At 39.9% G+C, this 21,084-nt stretch overlaps 1 protein-coding gene across 2 annotated transcripts in view; it reads right to left on the bottom strand.

Moving 5' to 3' along the window:
* Positions 1 to 21,084, bottom strand: part of vipr1b (vasoactive intestinal peptide receptor 1b) — a 46,629-nt gene that overhangs the window by 12,258 nt on the left and 13,287 nt on the right. For both annotated transcript variants that reach the window (XM_056434062.1, XM_056434061.1), the window contains 5 exons: positions 20,958 to 21,048; positions 19,425 to 19,535; positions 12,823 to 12,923; positions 10,853 to 10,950; positions 7,490 to 7,622 (listed from right to left, as the gene is read on the bottom strand). In XM_056434062.1, coding sequence (XP_056290037.1) covers positions 7,490 to 7,622; positions 10,853 to 10,950; positions 12,823 to 12,923; positions 19,425 to 19,535; positions 20,958 to 21,048 — 534 coding nt within the window. The remainder of the gene's footprint in view (positions 1 to 7,489; positions 7,623 to 10,852; positions 10,951 to 12,822; positions 12,924 to 19,424; positions 19,536 to 20,957; positions 21,049 to 21,084) is intronic.

A 21,084-nucleotide genomic window follows, 5' to 3' on the forward strand; every position in this document is an offset into this window, starting at 1 on the left:
GGTCCGATGTGAGGTTTTGGGGCAGGGATGTCTATGTGTACAGATTGTAAAGCACTCCGAGACAAATTTGTAATTTGTGAAATTGGGCTATACAAATAAACTGAATTGAATTGAATTGTATCGAAGAATGTATAAATGTATATATCCGTCTTTTGTCATAAATCTCTATGTTCTCACAAAATATACAGAGAATATCGGTAATATGTGATTAATCATGATTAATCCACAAAAACCTGTGATTAACCCGATTAAAAATTGTAATCGTTTCACACCCCTAATATATATATATATATATATATATATATATATATATATATATAGATATCCTCTCTCTCTCTCTCTCTATATATATACAGGACTGTCTCAGAAAATTAGAATATTGTGATGAAGTTCTTTATTTTCTGTAATGCAATTCAAAAAACAAAAATGTCATGCATTCTGGATTCATTACAAATCAACTGAAATATTGCAAGCCTTTTATTCTTTTAATATTGCTGATTATGGCTTACAGCTTAAGAAAACTCAAATATCCTATCTCTAAATATTAGAATATCATGAAAAAGTATACTAGTAGGGTATTAAACAAATCACTTGAATTGTCTAATAAACTCGAAACACCTGCAAGGGTTTCTGAGCCTTGACAAACACTCAGCTGTTATAAATCTTTTTTTTTACTTGGTCTGAGGAAATATTCAAATTTTATGAGATAGGATTTTAGAGTTTTCTTAATAATTTTCTAATAATCAGCAATATTAAAAGAATAAAAGGCTTGCAATATTTCAGTTGATTTGTAATGAATCCAGAATGCATGACATTTTCTTTTTTTAAATTGCATTACAGAAAATAAAGAACTTTATCACAATATTCTAATTTTCTGAGACAGTCCTATATATATATATATATATATATATATATTAGGGCTGTGAAACGATTAAAATTTTTAATCGGGTTAATCACAGGTTTTTGTGGATTAATCATGATTAATCACATATTACCGATATTCTCGGTATATTTTGTGAGAACATAGAGATTTATGACAAAAGACGGATATATACATTTCTACATTCTTCTATACAATGGTGCTGCAACTCAGCAGTTATTTAGCAGTTTTCTTCCATATGGAACATTAATACATCTTCATCCTAAACAGAATGCTTAACCCTCCTGTTACCTTTCGGGTCAATTTGACCCCATTCAATGTTTAATGTTGGTGTTCTTTGGGGTCAATTTGACCCCAGGCTGTTTTTCACTGTGTCAAACTTATAAGAAATATCAACTTTTTTATATATTTAAAGGGCTATTTAGGTAGTCAACAAACAAACATAAAGTACCTCACACTTAAACTTGGGAAGCAAAATTAATTCTAATAATTTTCTGTAGGTTTTAATTGCTGGGGTCAAATTGACCCCGAGGGTAAAATATGTTAGTAAATGTAAAGGTAACAGGAGGGTTAACCTCTTCCACTCCACTGAGGATGCCGGCGTCCTTAAGACCCTCCCCTTCCCTTTAAACGGCTTGCTCACGCAGACCACGTCAATAAACATGGGCATGTTTGGTATCCCAGCATTCAACATATCCTCATCTTTGCAAAGAACATATACATTTTCTTTTATTTCGTAAACATTTTTCACAAGAGGAGCCCTAACACACAATGTCTAAAGTCGCGATCAATGCAGCAAGTCGGGTCTTGCAACATTTCGACGGAGAAAACGTACAGAATACACTTTCTAAGTAGATGTATTAGCGGAGGTATTAGCGGAAGTACTAGCGGAAGTTAGCAAAGAGCTAGCGGAATCAGAAAAGGTAAAAAGTTTTACAAAAAAACTTTTTTTTTGGTGCGCTGTCTCTTCCCTGACAGTAACGTGTTGAAGCCAGGAGACCGCGCTGTCTTTGCCCGGGCCATGAACACGGTGATTTGCTCCGTTTTTGTTTGACTACATTTTATGAGTAACAGTTAGGGGGGTGCAAGTGACTTTTCATGCGCGAAGACCGGCATCTGAACTCAGCGGCAACTGCGATCGACATATTGAGCACCCCTGCATTAAAACATTGGTGCAAGCAGGGATGGATTAACCAACGGGCCTACCGGGCCCAGGCCCAGGGGCCCATGAGCTCAGGGGGCCCCTGGGCCAGAGCCTCCGCGCGTGACGTCGCTGTGATTAACATGGTATTGATATGAATATGATGATATGACACGATGCGCCGTAGCCGGTATATGCTAGGCTTAAATCATTCATGTCAGTAACAGGGCCCCAATAGTCCTACTGAGGGATGGATTACCGAACGAGCCTACCGGCACCAGGGGCCCGTGAGCTCAGGGGGCCCGTGAGCTCAGGGGGCCCATGAGCTCAGGGGCCCATGAGCCCAGGGGCCCGTGAGTTCAGGGGGCCCGTGAGCTCAGGGGGCCCGTGAGCTCAGGGGGCCCGTGAGCTCAGGGGGCCCCTAAGCCAGAGCCTCCGCGCCTGACGTCGCTGTTATTAACATTGTATTGATATGAATATGATGATATGACACGATGCGCCGTAGCCGGTATATGCTAGGCTTAAGTCATTCATGTCAGTAACAAGGCCCCAATAGTCCGACTGAGAAACTAAAGAATAGCCTAAACATTCACTTTGAAGATGTCACAAGAAAGAAACCATCATGATACCTTTCAAGTGAATGTTTATCCCCTCAGTTTATCTAGAGGACTTTAGAGGGGCTGAGTACTCCATGCAATATGGGCCCTTCAACTCTGTAGGGAGAAATCCAAAATGCAAGTGCAAAACAATAGCAGTAGAGCTCTGTTCTGTAAAGTTGTTCTTCATGAAGACCCCATTATGATGTTATCCACCCCTGATCTGTCTGAATGGAGCCCCTCAATCATAACACATCATAACATTTCACTGTATGCTCCTTTAAATAGGTTTTACTGGTAGGCCTTAACTGGGACAAGTGAGATTCCTTACATGAGCTTTAAAAAACTATTTTGAACAGTTTATAAATAAAAATCTCATAAACTCGCGATAAAAAAATGAACGGCGTTAAAATGGGTTTGCGTTAACACCGTTAAACTGACAACACTAGTTACAACTATCGAATATTTAAAGTTAGTAAACTGGAGACAGGCAAGTTCACGATAAGGTCAATCAATCTCGAGAAGAGGACAAGCAAAATGAACAACAGCCGGACACGAAGTGGAGCAGCTAAACGAAAGCTAAGGAAAGAGAAAGATGCAAGGCAAGCAGATATTGTCAATCAAGTTCCTCACATTTCAATTTTTTTTCAAAAAAAGGATGAGAACAACAACATTGCAGCGGACGCTCACGAGCCCAACATGGGAGGTGGTGGTTACCGTGGTGGCGAGGAGGAGGAGGAGGACGAGAAACAGCCTGGTAGCAGCACTGCTAATGCTGCACCACCGTGGCTACTGTTGTCATCGGCGGGTGATGCTGTACCACCGGCACAGAGGCCACTGTTGGTTGGTGAGGAGGAGGAGGAGACCGTCACCGGTGCTATAGAAGAGGGTCAACAACGCCAACATGCGTCGACTCCGCCGACTGTTAGCATCATGGAGGATAAGTTACAGTCTTCTGAAGGAGAGCAGGGCCAGGGCGAGGCTTGGTTTGAAGCTGTAACTGACCCAGCTTTGTGGAGGAACACTCACGGTGAGCGGGCCAAAGCATTTCTTATAGATAGAGGAGTTAAAGTGTTCCACAATCGGTGTGCAAATTATCCAGCCTCTATTAGGGACAGTGGGATTGGTGGCAAGACTCGAGTGTTGACAAATGAGCAACTTGCTCCATGCAGACTGCCCAATGGCCAAGTGGTTGATATACAGTGGATAACGTATTCCCCATCCACAGGAAATATTTACTGTTTTCCATGCAAGCTGTTTTCCTCAAAATCTCAAGCATTCGTTACTGGCTACTGTGACTGGAAACACCCGGAGCGAATCTGCGAGCACGAGACAAGTGCAGAACATCTAGCCTGCATGTTTGCCCTGCATCAGAGAGCCACAGGTGCCACCGTGGATTCCGACCTTGTTAAGCAAATCGATGGAGAGAGGCAATATTGGAGAGAGGTGCTGAGGAGAGTGGTCTCTGTCATTAAGTTCCTGGGGGAGAGGGGCCTCGCATTTAGGGGAAATGATGAATTGCTAGGTTCACCACACAATGGCAACTACTTAGGCATCTTGGAATTGTTGTCACAATTTGACCCGTTCTTGACAGAGCATATTAGGAAGTTTGGACAGATGGGTAGGGGTAATGTTTCGTATTTATCTTCAACAACTTATGAGTTCGAGTAGAACTTATGGGACAGAAAACGAAACAAGCAATTATAAATGAATTACAAAACGCTAAATATTTCTCTGTAATAGTCGACTCTACCCCTGATCTATCCCATGTAGATCAGCTCACATTTATATTTAGATTTGTGAACCAAACGGGCCATGTAGTGGAACGCTTTCTAGGATTCGAGCCCATCACTAGTCACACTGGGGAAAGTTTAGCAGACTGTGTTGTCTCAATGGTGCACGATCTTGGCCTAGACTTGACAAACTGCCGCAGACAATCATATGACAATGCCTCCAATATGTCTGGAAAATATAATGGATTGCAGGCGCATCTAAAGAAGAGGAATCCATTGATTCATTATGTCCCCTGTGCTGCCCATTCTTTGAATCTGGTCGGAGTCAACAGTATTGAAGCCTGTAGCAATGTAGTTGGAAAATATTTTGACTTGTTGCAGTCTCTATATACGTTCACCTCCGCCTCCACGCATCGCTGGGGCACAGTATTTGGAGATTCCCATGTGCACATCAATCTCACGCTTAAATCTCTCTCCACTACACGCTGGAGCTGCCGTGCTGACTCAACAAAAGCACTTTGGGAAAATTACCAGAATATACAAGAGAGGCTCAGGACTTTGTCTACAGATGACACCGAAAAAAGGGACACGCGCTCTGAAAGTGCTGCGCTCTGTGCACAATTGGAGACATTGGAGATGGCTTTCATGGCTAAGTTTTGGGATACTGTATTATCCAGATTTCAAGCAACTAGTGCTGTTTTGCAGCGGGGTGATATAGCCCTTGTAACTGCAGTTAGGGCACTTGAATCCTTGCGTGATTTTGTGGCTGCACAGAGACTTTTTTGACAGTTTTGAGAGGGCCGCTCTGAGTTTACCTGGCGTCAGCCAGACTTGGAGACATGACAGCCATCGCAAAAGGAGACGCAAGACTTTTGCTGATGAGAGTGGAGAGCAGGATACTGAGCTTGATGGAAGACGCAAGTTTCAGGTAGAGACCTTCAATGTTGCCATCGACACGCTCACTCAGAACCTTGGACACCGTCTGGAGGCCTACAGGCACCTGTGCAGTTTGTTCAGTGTGCTTTTCTGTGAAAAATCGGAGTCCAATGCCTCAGTGATTGAGAAGGCAACAGTTCTGGCATCTGCATACCCATCTGACCTAGATGACAGTTTAGGCGATGAACTGATTCAGCTCAGATCATTCATTAAGCCTGAAGATGACACAAGCCCAAAAGGACTGCTCCAAAAAATTCTAGATTGTGGCCTGCAATCTATGTTTCCGAATGTTTATGTGGCGCTGCGGCTATTTCTGACTCTGCCCGTCTCTAATTGTGAAGGAGCGCTCATTCTCCGTCCTGTCCAGGATCAAAACGAATTGAGGACTAAGATGACACAAAAACGCCTCAAGGCACTTTCTCTCATGGCAATTGAGAGCGAACTGACAAAAAAACTGGACTTTGATGATGTCGTGGATGATTTCGCACGAAGCAGAGCCAGAAAAAAATGCATAGCTTAAGGTAAGACTATTTTATGATTAATTTAGGCTTATAAAGTCTTCCTGTGTTTTCTATATATGACACCATAGCTTGCTGTCAATTGTTTTTAGACTTTGTTCTTGTTGATATTAGAGGTGACTTAAATGTTCCCTCCCTCCGGTCTGCAGGCTGCAGCTACTGGGGCTGGCTGCAGCACCTGTTATCCCCAGCTCCTCTGCTGCCATTTTTGCACTACACATACACGATGCTGATCTGCACTACACACACACACTATGTTTATCTGCACTACATGTTTCCCTTTACCTCTTCTTGCTTCTCAGTTACGGATTTTTGTAAATAGTTAATTTAATAATTTAATAAATTATCTTTTGAATTCTAACCTTAACTCGGTGTGGTCTCACTATGTTATTTCCACTTTGAGTCGTGTGGTTGTAATGATTACAAAAGTTATTCGTTTAATTCATATAACCGAAGTCCCTGCTATCATATAATTTGCGTAATGTTGTCTGCTCAGATCCGGTATCGTTGTTCCATAAGGACTGTTTATTTATTTATTTTTTTTATTAATTTTTTAACAATTTTTAATTTTAACTTTTTTTTTTTTTTTTTTTTTGCGGGCGGTGGGGGGGGGGCCTTGACACGTCCAGGCCCAGGGGCCCGTGGTTTCTTAATCCGTCTATGGGTGCAAGTGACTTTTTTTCGTCCCGATGTGCGCACACACGCCGGCATCCGGCGAGACGGGGATCGGAGTCGTGTTAACGTGACACGTAGAGACAGAATGACATGCTGCTGGTTCGAGACGACCAACAACAGACGGATTGGAAACTCATTCTGCGCATGCGTTAAATGCGGTAAAAAAAAAAACGAAGTTAAACCTGTAATTTAATTAACTGAGTTAACGCGTTATTTTTCACAGCACTAATATATATATGAGTGTGGTTGGTATAGCTGGATTAACATTCTTCCTGTTTTCATGCTGGAATACTATCTAGTTATTTCGTCATAGAAAAACCCACATATTTTGAATAATTAGGGTCTTAAAACTAGATTTTGAAACAGGGACTCTTCAAGACATCCTCAAGGTCCAGTAATAAATCTGGCCCTTGTTAAGTCTGTCCAGATTGTACTTAAACGCTGCGTATTCCCACAAACAATTAAAGCCCCATACGGGAGGAACTTTAGGGCCCCCTGGAGCTCCGAGATTGGTAATCTCGTCTCACTGATTGGCCCTAAAAGTCGGCCTCTAATTAATCCTACTTATAAAGCAACAGAATATCTGAAGATGCAATAGAGTAATACCACAGATTCATACAGTAATCAATTTGTATCTTCATAGCCAATAAAATACCTCACTTGACTTGGTTTATTGTCAAAAAGGAAATTGAGAATTGTTTTCTCACGTGTCCGTACAACTTTGATCAAATGATACTAAACTACATGTTGACTTGATTTGGTCCTTGTATTAGTGAGAGTGATCATTTGACAGAGCCACTTAATTACCCTACTTATCTCCTGTCATTTGACCTCAAGAGATGTCTCATTAATGGCGGTTTAATGTGGATAATTATCCTACAAGTGTCACGTTCACCTGCTGAGCTTCGTACAGAGTTTGACTTCTTCGGGGTTCAAGGACAACGGGCACCGTTCATCCTTTAAAAAACACCCGCAGCAAACACCAGACGCATCTTTGGCAACATACTCACAGACCCTGAGGAGCAGTTGTCCACCTCCCCGACCTCGTACAGGACGACATCCTTGACGAACACAGCGATGGCCTTCAGGATGAAGGACACAAACAGATGCATGTGGACGTAGTTCCTCGTGCAGTGGAGCTTCCTTTGCACAGAAAGAGAGACCGAACGCAAACAATTCAGTACAATTATTTAATATCCTTGGAGTTAATGGCTAAACAAACTGTCACAGCAAATCACAGACTGACTCCACTCGTTATTGAGCTCATAAGCTCCTGTTATCGCCTGGTGGGTGGATCTGCTTTAGAGCATAATGAATGCTTGTGTGGTCCTACACACGCCTCGCCAATAAAGATGAGAGATGACATATTGAAAATGTTGAAATGCTCAAGCATTGATGTTGTAATACTTCTTGACGCCCTGATTACTTTATCATACTTGATACGATGAAATGATTAGGGGGCGAGCCGGGCGCAGACGTCTGTGTCAAGGCTCTCATTAGCTCGGATCATTTATTTATGCGTGTTCTCAGGCAGCACATGTCCAATCACTTCCCCTCAGGAGTCATTACAGTTTAATCGTATCTCGCAGCCAGAAAGGCTTCTTGACGTTCTGCCGCAGCAGTTTAAGAGGACGATAACCGCTATTTTATTAAATGGTGTTTGATATGATGTTTTTCTCTGCATTTAAGACATTTAACCCTCCTGTTACCTTTACATTTACTCACATATTTTACCCTCGGGGTCAATTTGACCCCAGCAATTAAAACCTCCAGAAAATTATTCGAATTAATATTGTTTCCCAAGTTTAAGTGTGCGGTACTTTTTGTTTGTTTGTTGACTACCTAAATAACCCTTTAAATATATAAAAAAGTTGATATTTCTTATATGTTTGACACAGTGAAAAACAGCCTGGGGTCAAATTGACCCCAAGGAACACCGACATTAAACATTGAATGGGGTCAAATTGACCCGAAAGGTAACAGGAGGGTTAAAGCAGTTTTGTGCCTGAATGAAATCACCGTCTAACTTGTCGTGCCACATACTGAGAAAGAAGAAAGCTCAGCAGAAAGAAGGTTCTAAAATATCATTTAGAATCCATAATACAGCAGATTTGATTTTGGATTTGATACAATTTCCTGCAGAAAGATAAATAACGTAAACCTATGATCAAAGGCAGCCCTCCTGAAACTCCAATAAACGACACATTAAAGTACATGAAGTATAATGACCCAGGGCATATCCTCCCATAATACAAATATACTTATTATTAAAATATGCACAAACTTATATCAGTTAACACTTTGTATGACTCATTGAAGTCATTAATAAATAATAATCTAGTTATTTTTCTTCTGGAAGTAAAATCATCCTCAATTACAATATCATCTAAATTGTCACACATATCATGATGATAAAGAGAAAAGGGACATTTATTCAGTTTGCACCTCACTGAGATTCTCTCATCTTCATCCAAACCTCCGCCAACTTTAATATACTGGCAAAAAATCACATCTTGTATGTTTGGCTAATTATGAAGGTTTCCATTTGGAAACACAACTGCTGGTCTTATGTGGACAGTGACATTGCATTAAGTGACAGAAGCCAGTAGAACAAAAGCAGCAGGCAGGAAGTGAGGTGACATCTGCTCTACAAAGTAAAGCTAACATTTTCAAAAGATTGTGCCAAACTGACAATATGCCTTTTTTTATTATTATCTGTACCTATAATCAGTGTTGTCTTTGATGCACAGATGTGACTCTCCACACATCCCACCAACACTCATTAATACCCCTCACTATGAAGCCCCTCGGCTCCCACTGCATTGTTCTGGCTCAAACCTGTTGATTTCTTTTATTTATTTATTTTTATTATGACTTTGTGCTGAGCTGTGGCAACTTTGTGGAAAGACATGAAAAGAAGCTCTGGTCAGTGACTTACTCACACTGTGGCAAACAACATACGAGACAAATGAAAAGTCTACAACTAAATAAAGTAATTTCCTGTTTCCCTCCCTCTGTAAAGAACAATATGTGGTCGTGAACGACTGACTGGATGGAAGAATGAAAATACTTATTGCATCACGTCACTTTGGCCGGGAATTCCAGGAGGCGAAGTGGTCTTAGAGGATGTCTCATGGAACAAGCTGAAGTGTACTTCTATGGATTGTTGCAGCTGAATAAATCGTGTTTTCAGTGAAAGAAAGAATGAATATGTGCACAAATGTAATCCACCGATTATGAGACAGAAAAAAAAAATGTAATCTCGCTGTAACATTCTTGAGTGTTCAAAGCTTGAATCTCAGATAGAAAAGTTACATCCAATAAAGAGAATCAGGTTATAAGTCATGCACTGTATGACTTGTATTGTTTATTAATTGTCTTTATGGATGAAGTATTTGCTATCCAAATCTGTGACCTCACTTATCTCTGACATCGAAACACTACTGGTCTCATGCGCTCAATCCCTGACTTGTCAAACGTCCGTCTCTCTCATCGACTTTAATCTCCTGACCGCTGCAGACGTGTGCCATCAAAAGATTGAGAGACCAAAATGCATGAAAGGATCATCAGGTTTCGAAGTATTTCTTTTTCGCCTTGCAGTTTAACATAAGCCTCGGAGCTGCAGCACTGATCAGATATAATCAAATCGCAGTTCACAGTGTCTGATGTGTCACACTAAAATGTATTTACTGTCATGTTGTCCATGTGCCCAGCGGGGAGAACGTCAATGGCATCACCATTTATGGTGAATTGATCATACGAATGCTCTCTGCAAGGTTTTTGTTCTTTTTGTTCTTTATTCTATTCTTTTTTATCCTTCTTCTGACCACTTGAGGCAAGGAAACATGTTTATCTCTCAGGAATTATAAAAGCCAATGGTACAAATTGTCAAGAACTATTTTAAAAGAAAACTCTGCTAAACGGTTTTGTTGCAGGTTTGCGTGATTTAAAAAACCTTACTGCTGCTTGGTTGCCACAATTTTAGTCGCCATTTTTACTTTTTCTAGGAACCAGACATGGTAAAACTTAAATTTTTATTCAATGTGACATACAGGAGGTAATCCAATCACAGTTGTCTGTACATCAAAGAAAATATTGCAAACAGTAACGGCTAACAGCTAATTCTGCATAGTTTTAATGGTGGCAATTTAGCTAAATGTAAACATACAGTATATGTCAATACAAATAATAGATAAAAAGCTTTTTAATGGCAATTTATGCTTCTTGTTTATGTTTACAAAAGCATTCTGGGAAGCATTCTGGACAACATCTTAATCAAAGTAAATAGTGCCAATTCTTTTAAATTGCTGTCAGTGAAAACTTTTTAAACATTTAAAAACTTTTTCTTCATGTCTGACTGTATTTCCACGTACCTGAAGATGCAGAGGACCACAATAGCTGTGGTGAGAAAGACGAGGGAAACACTGTGGCCAATGGTGTAGCCAATCTTCACTTGCCAGAAAAACTTGCCCTGAAAAAAATATGTATATTTCAACCTTTTGTATATTTCATCATGAATAGTCCTATGCTGCTATTTATTAAACTGGTGGTTTCCAACTTGAGGGTCAGTAGCCGACACAGATTCAAGTTAACAGTTTTATAGTGTACTCCATACATTTCAGAGGACCATATTGTACTTTTTACGACAAGTACTTCAGCGAATACCTTACTTACATACATTTTATGATTTTACATTATAGAAAAACACATGATGAAATTTAAAGATAAATGTGTTTCTTTTTCTTACAGTCTAATACTGTATTTCTACTGACCTCTAAGAACAACTCAAACACTCCATGGGTGAGAAGGCAGCAAGTGGACATGGCCTTATATTACAGAAAGTCCAAAAAAGAGTCAAATCACAAATTCTTTTCCAAACAAAAGTGTGACTGATTTACTGTAATAGCACACTGGATTTTATTTCAGCACATTTTGTAGAGTATCCTCACCATGTTGCTGCCATTGCACTGCATGTGTTGTGCTTGATGAAAATGAGATTAAGAGCACTGCATACTCTGACACACTGAAGTATCAAGTATGCAGAAAGACGGACATCGAATCCCTTTGAGTGTACTTCACCAACCGGGTCCCTCCCGACTTCCCATGTGGCACACTAATGAGGCTCAGAGAGCAGAGTGCCCACCCAGAAAGCTTTTACCAGCTTTAGTTCACATCCACTCTTCACCCTGCACCACCTCCGTCAACACAGACAAGATCAGTTCTCTCTGTATTAAAACTAAACTAAATAAGAACAATATTTGATCCATTTATTCCCTTCATGACCCTGAAGGCAACATGAATAACCCCAATTGACTCATAATGCAGATAACAGAGGCCAGAATTATGAGCTAACTCGGCCTTATCAGTGAAAAACACATTGGGCTTCAAAGTCGGGGGCCTCCTTCAGCAAAACGAACGTTGACATCTCGGTATATGCAGTAAATAAACAGTCAGAATAGTTTAGCTTTTTAGCACATGTATCTTTAATCGAGGGCTTGAAGGAGCAGTTCAACATGCTTTGCCCAGAGTTCGATGTCGCTCTCTTGTCTGTCGCTCAGTACCACCCAACTGATAAGTATCAGTTCTCCTGCAGGTCTTCGGCCCAGACAGACACAGTTAGTGACTAATTACTGAACACAGTGGAGTATTTAGGAGCTAAAGAGACAAATTGTTCCCTCAGGAGTTGGTTTGGAGATTGAATAGTGGACCTACTTGGTATATCCGGTGGCCAGACACAACTCCAAATGAATACATGTTGCTGCATATCTGCTGGATGTGTATATAGGCAACTGTTTGCTCACAAGTTTACCAGAGCAACCAAAAAGAGGTGAATATGTCATTATTGTGTTGACTAGCTCAGCTGGACTTAGCAAGACTGGAAGCAATAAGGCTGTCTCCAAAAAACAACAACCTACAAACACCTCAAAAGATGCCTATTAAAATGCTGTTCTTACATTAGATTTCTCTTGGCTAACAGGCATTCAGATCTGTCTATCTATAACAATAATATAAAAGCCATTTTCTCTCAAAGCCCTGGCATGGAAATAGACAATGTTTTTAAAGTGCTATGCTGTTGTGCTGTGTTACTTTTATTTCATCCGATGGCTTGTTGCAAGTCATAACAAAAGGCAAACACTGCAGTCGTGACACCAACAATCCACGACTATTTTCCTGACACTCAACAACAATACCCACCCACAGAGAAAGGGAAAGATGTTCTAATTCAATTCTTCCTGGCCACTGGTTCTCTGGATGGTTTCCCACTGTGCTGCTGAGTTCCTTCACAATGGGATCATTGGGTATCTGCACCACTGTCTCTTATAGACCGCCGTGTTTCACTCACATCATCGCTGGTGCTGTTGAGATTGTATCCACAGTTCACGGCGATATCAATGGGATGCATTTCAGTCCAGCCGTCAGCTGTGCAGGTTTTGGAGAGGTTACCTGGAGATGGAGATGGCATAAAGAGGTCACAGCCACCCAGACAGAAGATTTCTCCTTTACTTGCTCATCAACTTTGTTTGAAATTGGTACTGCTGTGAGACATACTGTGACATTGTGAGTGACCTCATATCCTGGGTTGTTGGGTCACTGCAAAAACTACAAAATCTCAAACCGCTGTGTGACTCTCTCGCACTAATGCGTGCCATTACTGAGGCTGCAGAAAGTCACATATATAAACAGAACTAGTTGAGTTGTCTGTAGGCTTGTTTTCTGATGAGCTGGAGTGGGATTTTGGTCCCTTGTATCAGACTTTTGTTTTAATATTTTCTTTGTCTATCTATATTGGTTTGCCTTTGATTTTATTTCAATAATTTTTTTCCTTCTGAATCTTGACTTAACATTGTTGGCAAGTGACCTCTCGGCTGGTGATGTAATGTGCTTCACATTTATTCATTTGTGTTAAAATTCATTCTCTACCATCAAGACAGTGTACAATCTTTGGCATGTGCTCCTCTATTTTTTTCTTTGGTTGCTGTATTGTTCGTTTCTACTTTTGCTTCTTTTGTGAAATGTTTAAAAGTCTCGGAAATCTCGGCAACTCTGGTACTAAAATTCAATGAATAATCGTTCACAAAAAAGAACGATGATTGCTAACGCATTACTGTGAGAACGCCACGGTTATCATTTCTTTCCCCTGAATTCGAAATATCTTGCATGCCGTTTCCCAGCCAGACATCCTTTCTGCAATTAATTGCAGGTGAGAGAGAAGCACCAGAAATAGACTGTCATTTGGTTTATTCATGGGATTTATTAATGTTTTATTCATTATTTATCTGGCACCAGGGGTTCATGTAAACAGCTTAACCAACAGACCTTAACCACAATGTGACCGACACACCAGTGGCTCTGTGAACACGTAGCCAATCAGGATTAAATGTTATATGCAGGCGATGAGATGTGGAGGGATGCAGCAGGAGACTGTTGTGTAGAAGTGCTGCTCAGTCAGGGAGAGGTCGTGTGATTGAAAGGTCGTGTTTTCTACGGTCGCTGCTGGGGTTGTATTTGAGTGGCATGCTGAGATGACGTTTGTAACTTGCCCCTCATCTTGTCCTTTTATGTTGTCCTCAATTCATTCCTTTATTAAGCACTTTCACATGTGTAGGTTTGGTCCTCACCATAAAAGGCACATGCCCAATAACAGGGCTCGGCAACCCGCGGCTCTTTAGTCTCTCTGTTGCGCCTACCTCAGGCTTTGACACAAAAATATGTTATAGTCCTGGAGTTTGAGGTGATACTGAAAATAAAGTGCACAAGGCTAACGGTAGCATGCTTTGCATCTTGAGTAGTTATATTGTGTCCCCTGTTCACCATTTTATTGTTAGAATGCCGACCTTGATGACAATGTCATTAGTTTTGCAGGCATGTGGCCATAAATATAATATAAGTATTTGGACATCAACATTTTTTTATCATGCCGCAATAAAAGTTATAATAACACAAAAGTAATTGCAATCTGTAGGGGACATGAATGCCATGATATTTGACACAGTCTAACAATTACGGGATCACTCATAAACACAATTGTTAACCTCAGGGCACTATGGAACAAATCAGAGGATCAGAGTCCGTAGGACTGTATACACTTCACAGCAATAGTCCAATTATTTGAGATATTTTAGTCTGGATGTTGCCAACATGGCTCAACAATATATTTTAAGTTCCACTCTATTGGGGATGCTCTTATTGTAAAGTCAATTATTCTGGCCTTCCTTTCGTAGATGACAAACTGGACGCACAGACATGGCATGGCTGCTGCCTCGGGTCATATCAGTTTCCTCTTAACCTGGAAGCTCAGCAGTCATTTCAACCTGTTATTAGAGAAAGAGTTTGTGTCAAGCTTGACATTCAGAAAGTGATTCTGAAAGAAAGTAAAAAAGAAAGAACAAAGGAGCTAAACTCAGAGTTTTACTTTAGTTTTTGAGTTTTACAGAGATGTATCTGAGCTGCACACAGAATTCCCAATTCTGTAAAATGTTCTTGAAGATGTCACTCTTTATCGGTTTCTGTTTCTGTCTCAGGATATTTGCTTGTAGTCTGTTAATTAAACCTTCACCGAATACCTTTTTTCATTACTGAGATTGTATGAAGCACTTTACTTCCTCGGTACCGAATGCTTTGTCTTTTAAATGTTTCCTATATTAAAGTTGTGAGTAACACAAAGACTCTTTTCTACTGATAACATCTTCTGATTGTAGATGCAAAGCGTATAACACTCGTCTGATCTCACAACAAAGGATGAATTGCTGTGATGTCCGTCTCGCTGAAGCGTCTCACATTAAATGAGACAAGAAGCAAGAAAAACTTTAGTTGTAAAATGGCACATAAATAATGAATAGCTGATTGTTCTTATGCTGAAAATGTACGCTTATTGTTTGTCATATTCAAGGTATGTTTTAGCCTTTTATAAACATAATTGAAACATTTTATTTTGTGTATGTGCAAATTTTAAAAGTTTGCTTCCCCGTCTTTGAAAAGCGTGTCTTTGATTCTCGCTAAATCAACTCCACTGTGGTCTGCACATTTTCAAGGATGTAAATGGCACATTTTGGGACTACAGATGAAAAATAGACTCTTGGCTAACTCTGGCACATTTACTGAAATGTTTTTTATAAATGTGCACTGTCCCTTATTAAATAAACCCAGTAAAAAATAAATAAAAATAAAACATGTCAAAAAGCTTCATTATCAAACTATTTGCTCCCTAAGCAGATAAAAGCAATTTTTTAAAGTTAGTTAAAAGTAATTTCTCCTCGTTGAGTTTCCTTAACAAAAATCAGTTACGAGCTAGATAAAAATATGATTAAAGTCTAAGACATAACTCAGATGTGGTTTGTGCAAATAGGATAAGGTCATACATATTTTGTAGTCTCAGTGTGATTGAAAGTGAGACGGTTCTTATCTGGAACCAAATGCAATCACATGAATTACAAGGATTATGACCTTTTATTTAAAGCTCCAGACGCAGCAGGCTGTAAGGATCAAACTGAAGGTTGGTACATTCACCGGGAGTCGAGCTAGCGGGTTAAACGGGACATGCAGGTCGGCAACAGGAGAACAAGTGCTGGAGATTCTGGATTAAATAAACAAAGGACAATCTGGCAAAATGTGTCAGGAGACTAAAGAGGGTCTTGATTAGTGATCAGAGGCAGGTGAGTGAACAGGTGAAGGGAGTTAGACTAACGAGGTGGGAGTGGCTGAAAAATAGCGTGAGGAGGGTGTGGCGCTGAACTGTGACACAATTACATTTCCCTCCATCTGTAGCTTTATTTTAAAAATAATTCTTACAAGAAAACAGACAATGTCGAAAGGCGTTATGTGGAACAATGAATTTGCTTAGTTGCTCGTGTTATTGGTCATCACAAATCGCACTATAAATGCAATTGTAAACGTATGGTTCAGAATATTGATCTATGTCAGAACACATGATCAGACATGCAAAATAAACCAACTGTCATGGGCTTCCCACTGTGAACATCAATGTTGTAGATGGTAGGCAGTTATCCTCTATCTATTCTGTTCTGCCTATGTTGGAAATAAAGGCCTCTGAATGATCATTCATGTGTTCATTCTCGAGCTAAGAGAAATCAGATTTAAGATTACAGAAAAATGCAGAATGTTTTAGGGCTTATATGGCTGCCAATTACATGACTACATGAAGAAAGAAATTGTTCTAATTTGAGCCCAAATTGCGACTGAGATATACCTACAATACATATCATATTGGTAAGTGTGTCTGATACTGTCGTGTCCAATTTAAATCGCTATCACAGAGTAGTTTACGAAAAACTCAAACCCTGAGTGGTGGCCTATCATCAGCTCACAATCTCATTCAAAGCATTTTCTTTTCAGATTTTTGCCATCAGCTCTAAACTCCTCCATGCTGCCATCAGTACACATTCAGGTTTAAAATACAACCTCCATTTGTGAAATGTCACATTTACCTGTGTGTCCAATTTTCAGTTTGACTCTCTGCGATGCTAATGTGTGTATGAGCGCAGTAACACTCCCAGATAAGGGGGGACATTCCCACGTAAGCGTGCACACACGGCTCAGGGGAGAGAGATCATATTTCACATTTCACTGGCTGTTTAACAAGTGATGGAGCTGCTTTTTTCACAACAATCGAGTATCTGAAAAAAGGTATGTGGCAGCAGCATTTCAGATTCAGGGAGGTTCTGGGATACAAAAATACAAGAAATTATGGAAAAAGTTGCAGTAGAAACTTACAAGTTAATCAGGATTTACACCGAGTGATAATTTTCAAGGAACAAAACTTTGGTTTAACATTAAAAGCATGATGCCACGCTAAACAAACAAAAAAGGTGATTACAGCAAATCTATGTATTGTATATGCAGCATGTGCTTTAGCATGGATCATCATTTTCACTGTAAGATCAAGGAGAAGTTAGGGGGAAATGGGAATTTTACTGACCAACAATATTTAGGATTAATTCACCATGTTATTGTATCTCGAAGTGGAAGAAAGCCGAGGTTAACACAAAAATGGACACAGAGGGATTTTATAACGTGTATTTACATTTAAGAGTCTTTTTGCTTGTTTACTTATTCATCTCATTTAAGGGTTGGCACAGTATATTCCCCAGTGAGATGACATCTGTGAAGTAAAAAAAAACATCAGATATGAATAGTTGGATTACAGCACATCTCTCGTTCAGGGGGAAAGACTGCACTGGGTCATAGAGGGAGAGGCACAATAGGAGCAGGTAAAAAGCTGCAGGGAATAGTCCAGAAGTGTAGAAAAGAAGAAATTGATATTCATCAGCAGAGATCTGAAATTGAGTTTTTGAGAAGAGAGGAAGTTATGCAGTCTTTTGTCAGACCAATGGCAGTTACGGTTCCTGAACATTACATTCACATGCAAAGTGAATGAATGCATTCTTGATTTAAACCACTAAAATTTTAATTTACTAGATGACACTTGAGGATATTGGTCACTTTCAGCAGCACACGTGGTGTTGGACTGAGATTGGTAAAGAGTGACATCTTCAAGAACATTTGACAGAATTGGGAATTTATTTAGATATAATTCTGACTTTTTCTGGACACTGAGAAGTCTTAATCACGTGTTTTAAACAAGGTCATTTGGATTGACTGTCTTCTTCTTGTCCCTAAAATGATGTTGAGATGCAGAAGAAAGAAATCACAAAAAATACAATCACACAAATGGGTTTTGAAGACGTCCTTTGTTAGTGACTTCAATAACTGAAAGTTTCTCCCCCTCTATCTAGAGCAGTGCAGCAACGTAGTGATTCAGTGCAGCAACGTAGTGATTCATGACAGCGGTCTGAGAGTTTTATGGTGGCAGCGTCAGTGTCGTTCTCTTTTATTCACAAAGGCTCCGGTGTCACGAATGGAGGCTCTTGTCGGGTTGCTTAAAGACGTCGAGGCAAATGACAGAAAGGCAAAATTATTTTATTCAAATATTCTCTGTATTCTAAAATGGGAGAGGAAGAATATAAAACCCTGTTCATGTAGGAGTTCAGAACGAAGGTTGCCTTGGTAGACAAAGGGTGATTCAACAAAACACACTCACAAAGTGTTTCTTCTCTTAGGTTAGTGACTCATCTCTGTTTCTGACCTCCAGTTAAAGTGGTTTCAGGATGAGCTCGAGTCCTCCTCGTTTTTTTAGGCGCTGACTGTCGTCGTGGCTCACATAAACGCAACATGCCATTCACAGTAACCTGGATTAACCATTATATTGGGTCTGAGGTAGTTGGAGAACTAACAATAAATAACAGGAATTTGTATATGCATCACACAGTTCATACGGTCGGCACTATTATGCGATTTTTATCATAACATTGACAATAAGGCGCACTGATATAGAAGAGTAGGAGGGCGGTTTATTATTCTCGCTCTTTGAATTGATGAAAACATTAAAAAATATGGAACATTTTACAAATGATGCTTGGAAATACCAACGATGTCATGGTGCTCTTTGTGAGGCTCGTGAATTAATATTGTTCGCCGTGGGCTTTCTGCAGGATTTGTAATAATTTTCTGATGCCCACGGGAGGTAATGGAAAAAACACCAGTTTGATGATTTTAAAATGTCCATTTGCATGCAAGCAACACATTAAATATGCAGTGACTTTCTACCCCAAAGTTGGTGGTATGCAAATCCACTTCAAATGAAACTATATAAATGTGTTGACCTGCCCTGGGCTAATAGCAAAATGAATTGACACAAGGTCACATAAAAGTGTTTGCCTTTTAAATAAATCACTCCACTAATACACAAATAACAGATATTTACATGACGAACGTTGTTATTAGCTAATTTGAATTTCTGACTTTGAATTGATTTTTACTACGAAATATTTATCCAATTTTGATCAATTGTGACAGAAACATTGAACAGAGGAGAAAATGTTCTTTCCGCATGTTGTCTGTACCTGAAGGAAAGGAAGACGTGTTTACCTTTGTGCTCGTCGCTGAAGTAACTGAAGTAAGTGGGGCAAGTTATTGTAACCACCTCTCCGACTCTGGCTGAAGGCCAACAGGCGATGATGTCCCACATGCCTTGGCACCCTGCCAGGAGGAGACGATAGCATTAACATGGCATCACTCATACCATGACGCACACACACATACATGCTTAAATCATGTGATTCACACAATACACAGCAACATGTGTTCTATTTTAATTCAGAGACAAAAATAGTATGATCGACATGTTGATTCATGTCACACATTCGGTACAGCTTTCTGAGATATTCTCTAATTTAATCAAATACAATTGTCTTCTTTAAATATTTCACGACATTTTTACAGTCAACGTAGGAACACGAACAATCTCAGGTTGACATCCATCTGCTTTAAAACAAATTCACAGACATGCAGTCACTTTTATCTGTGTACACCAAAAAACACCAAATAAAATAAAAATATATACATTTTTGTGACTGTTGTGTATTCCCAATTATTCAACTACTTTTAGAAAGGCTCATTCCTCTTTTTCAGTTTATTGCAATTGTACATTTTCTTCGTGTGTGTGTGTGTGTGTGTGTGTGTTTCTACATTAACGCTGGACACCCGAATACATAAACATAACACTTCAACACCCATTCTGTTCCAAGAAAGCAAAGGAATTGCAGGACGATCTCCATATTCAAAATGTTGCATAACCCCAGTCTGTGAACATATGGTTTCTTGTGAATGCTCATTTGTTAGGGATGTAACCTGTGAGCGCTACCTTCCTGTTGAGGAAGCAGATAGGGAAAAGAGAGATGAGTGTCATTGCAGAGATAAGGAGGAGCACTGTTTGTGGATATTCACTTCATGCACTCTGCAGAAAGTAGTCTCTCATTTTTTAAACGGCTCATAAGGAGATGTTACTCTGTATTTCATGTTTATTCAGAGTCGAGGTCGGACTCTTGTACATTCACTTACTCTGGCAGATACAGTGGGTGAACTATGGATGTTCAGCTTCCCTATGATAGACAGTGATGTTGAATACTTTTATGACTTAAATATCCAATCATAACTTCCTTCACGGTTATTTTGATGCGTTAAGGTTTTATAATGTCATGTCCATCAGGAAATGGCCCTTCCCTCACCGGCTGTAATGGTTCCGCACACTCACACAGGTGTTTTTAATTATCGTGGCTGATTAGACCTCCATTCAGGCCCACAATGCAATGCTCAACATTTTCTAGATGTGAATAGTACAACTGTGTGACACTGCGCCTGTAAATTACAATGATTACAAAGTGTTCCTGCCTCGTGAAAAATGATTGAGAGCACTTATTATTCTGCGTTCAGTTTGGGAGATAATGACGCTGTTACTTTTACCTGTGGTAAAGTTAGCAATTGTATTTCTGCCGGTTATATAGTAGTACTTCATCTCTAAACTAACCTCACTGTATTACCTTACCTCACTACTTACTTACTCTAAATAGCCTAAACACCCAAAACAGAGAGAGGACAATTATTTGTATTTGTTCTAATTACCTGAAGAGACGTTCCCAAATGAGGTATCCTCACAACGAGATCTCTCCAGCTCGATCTCGTTGACCACGTCACACATCTGCACCGATAACACCTGTGGAAGAAGAGGCAGAAAGCACCTTTTGGTGTC

Source organism: Pseudoliparis swirei, chromosome 16 (assembly GCF_029220125.1).
Source record: "Pseudoliparis swirei isolate HS2019 ecotype Mariana Trench chromosome 16, NWPU_hadal_v1, whole genome shotgun sequence".
In the NCBI taxonomy this organism is placed as follows: Eukaryota; Metazoa; Chordata; class Actinopteri; order Perciformes; family Liparidae; genus Pseudoliparis; species Pseudoliparis swirei.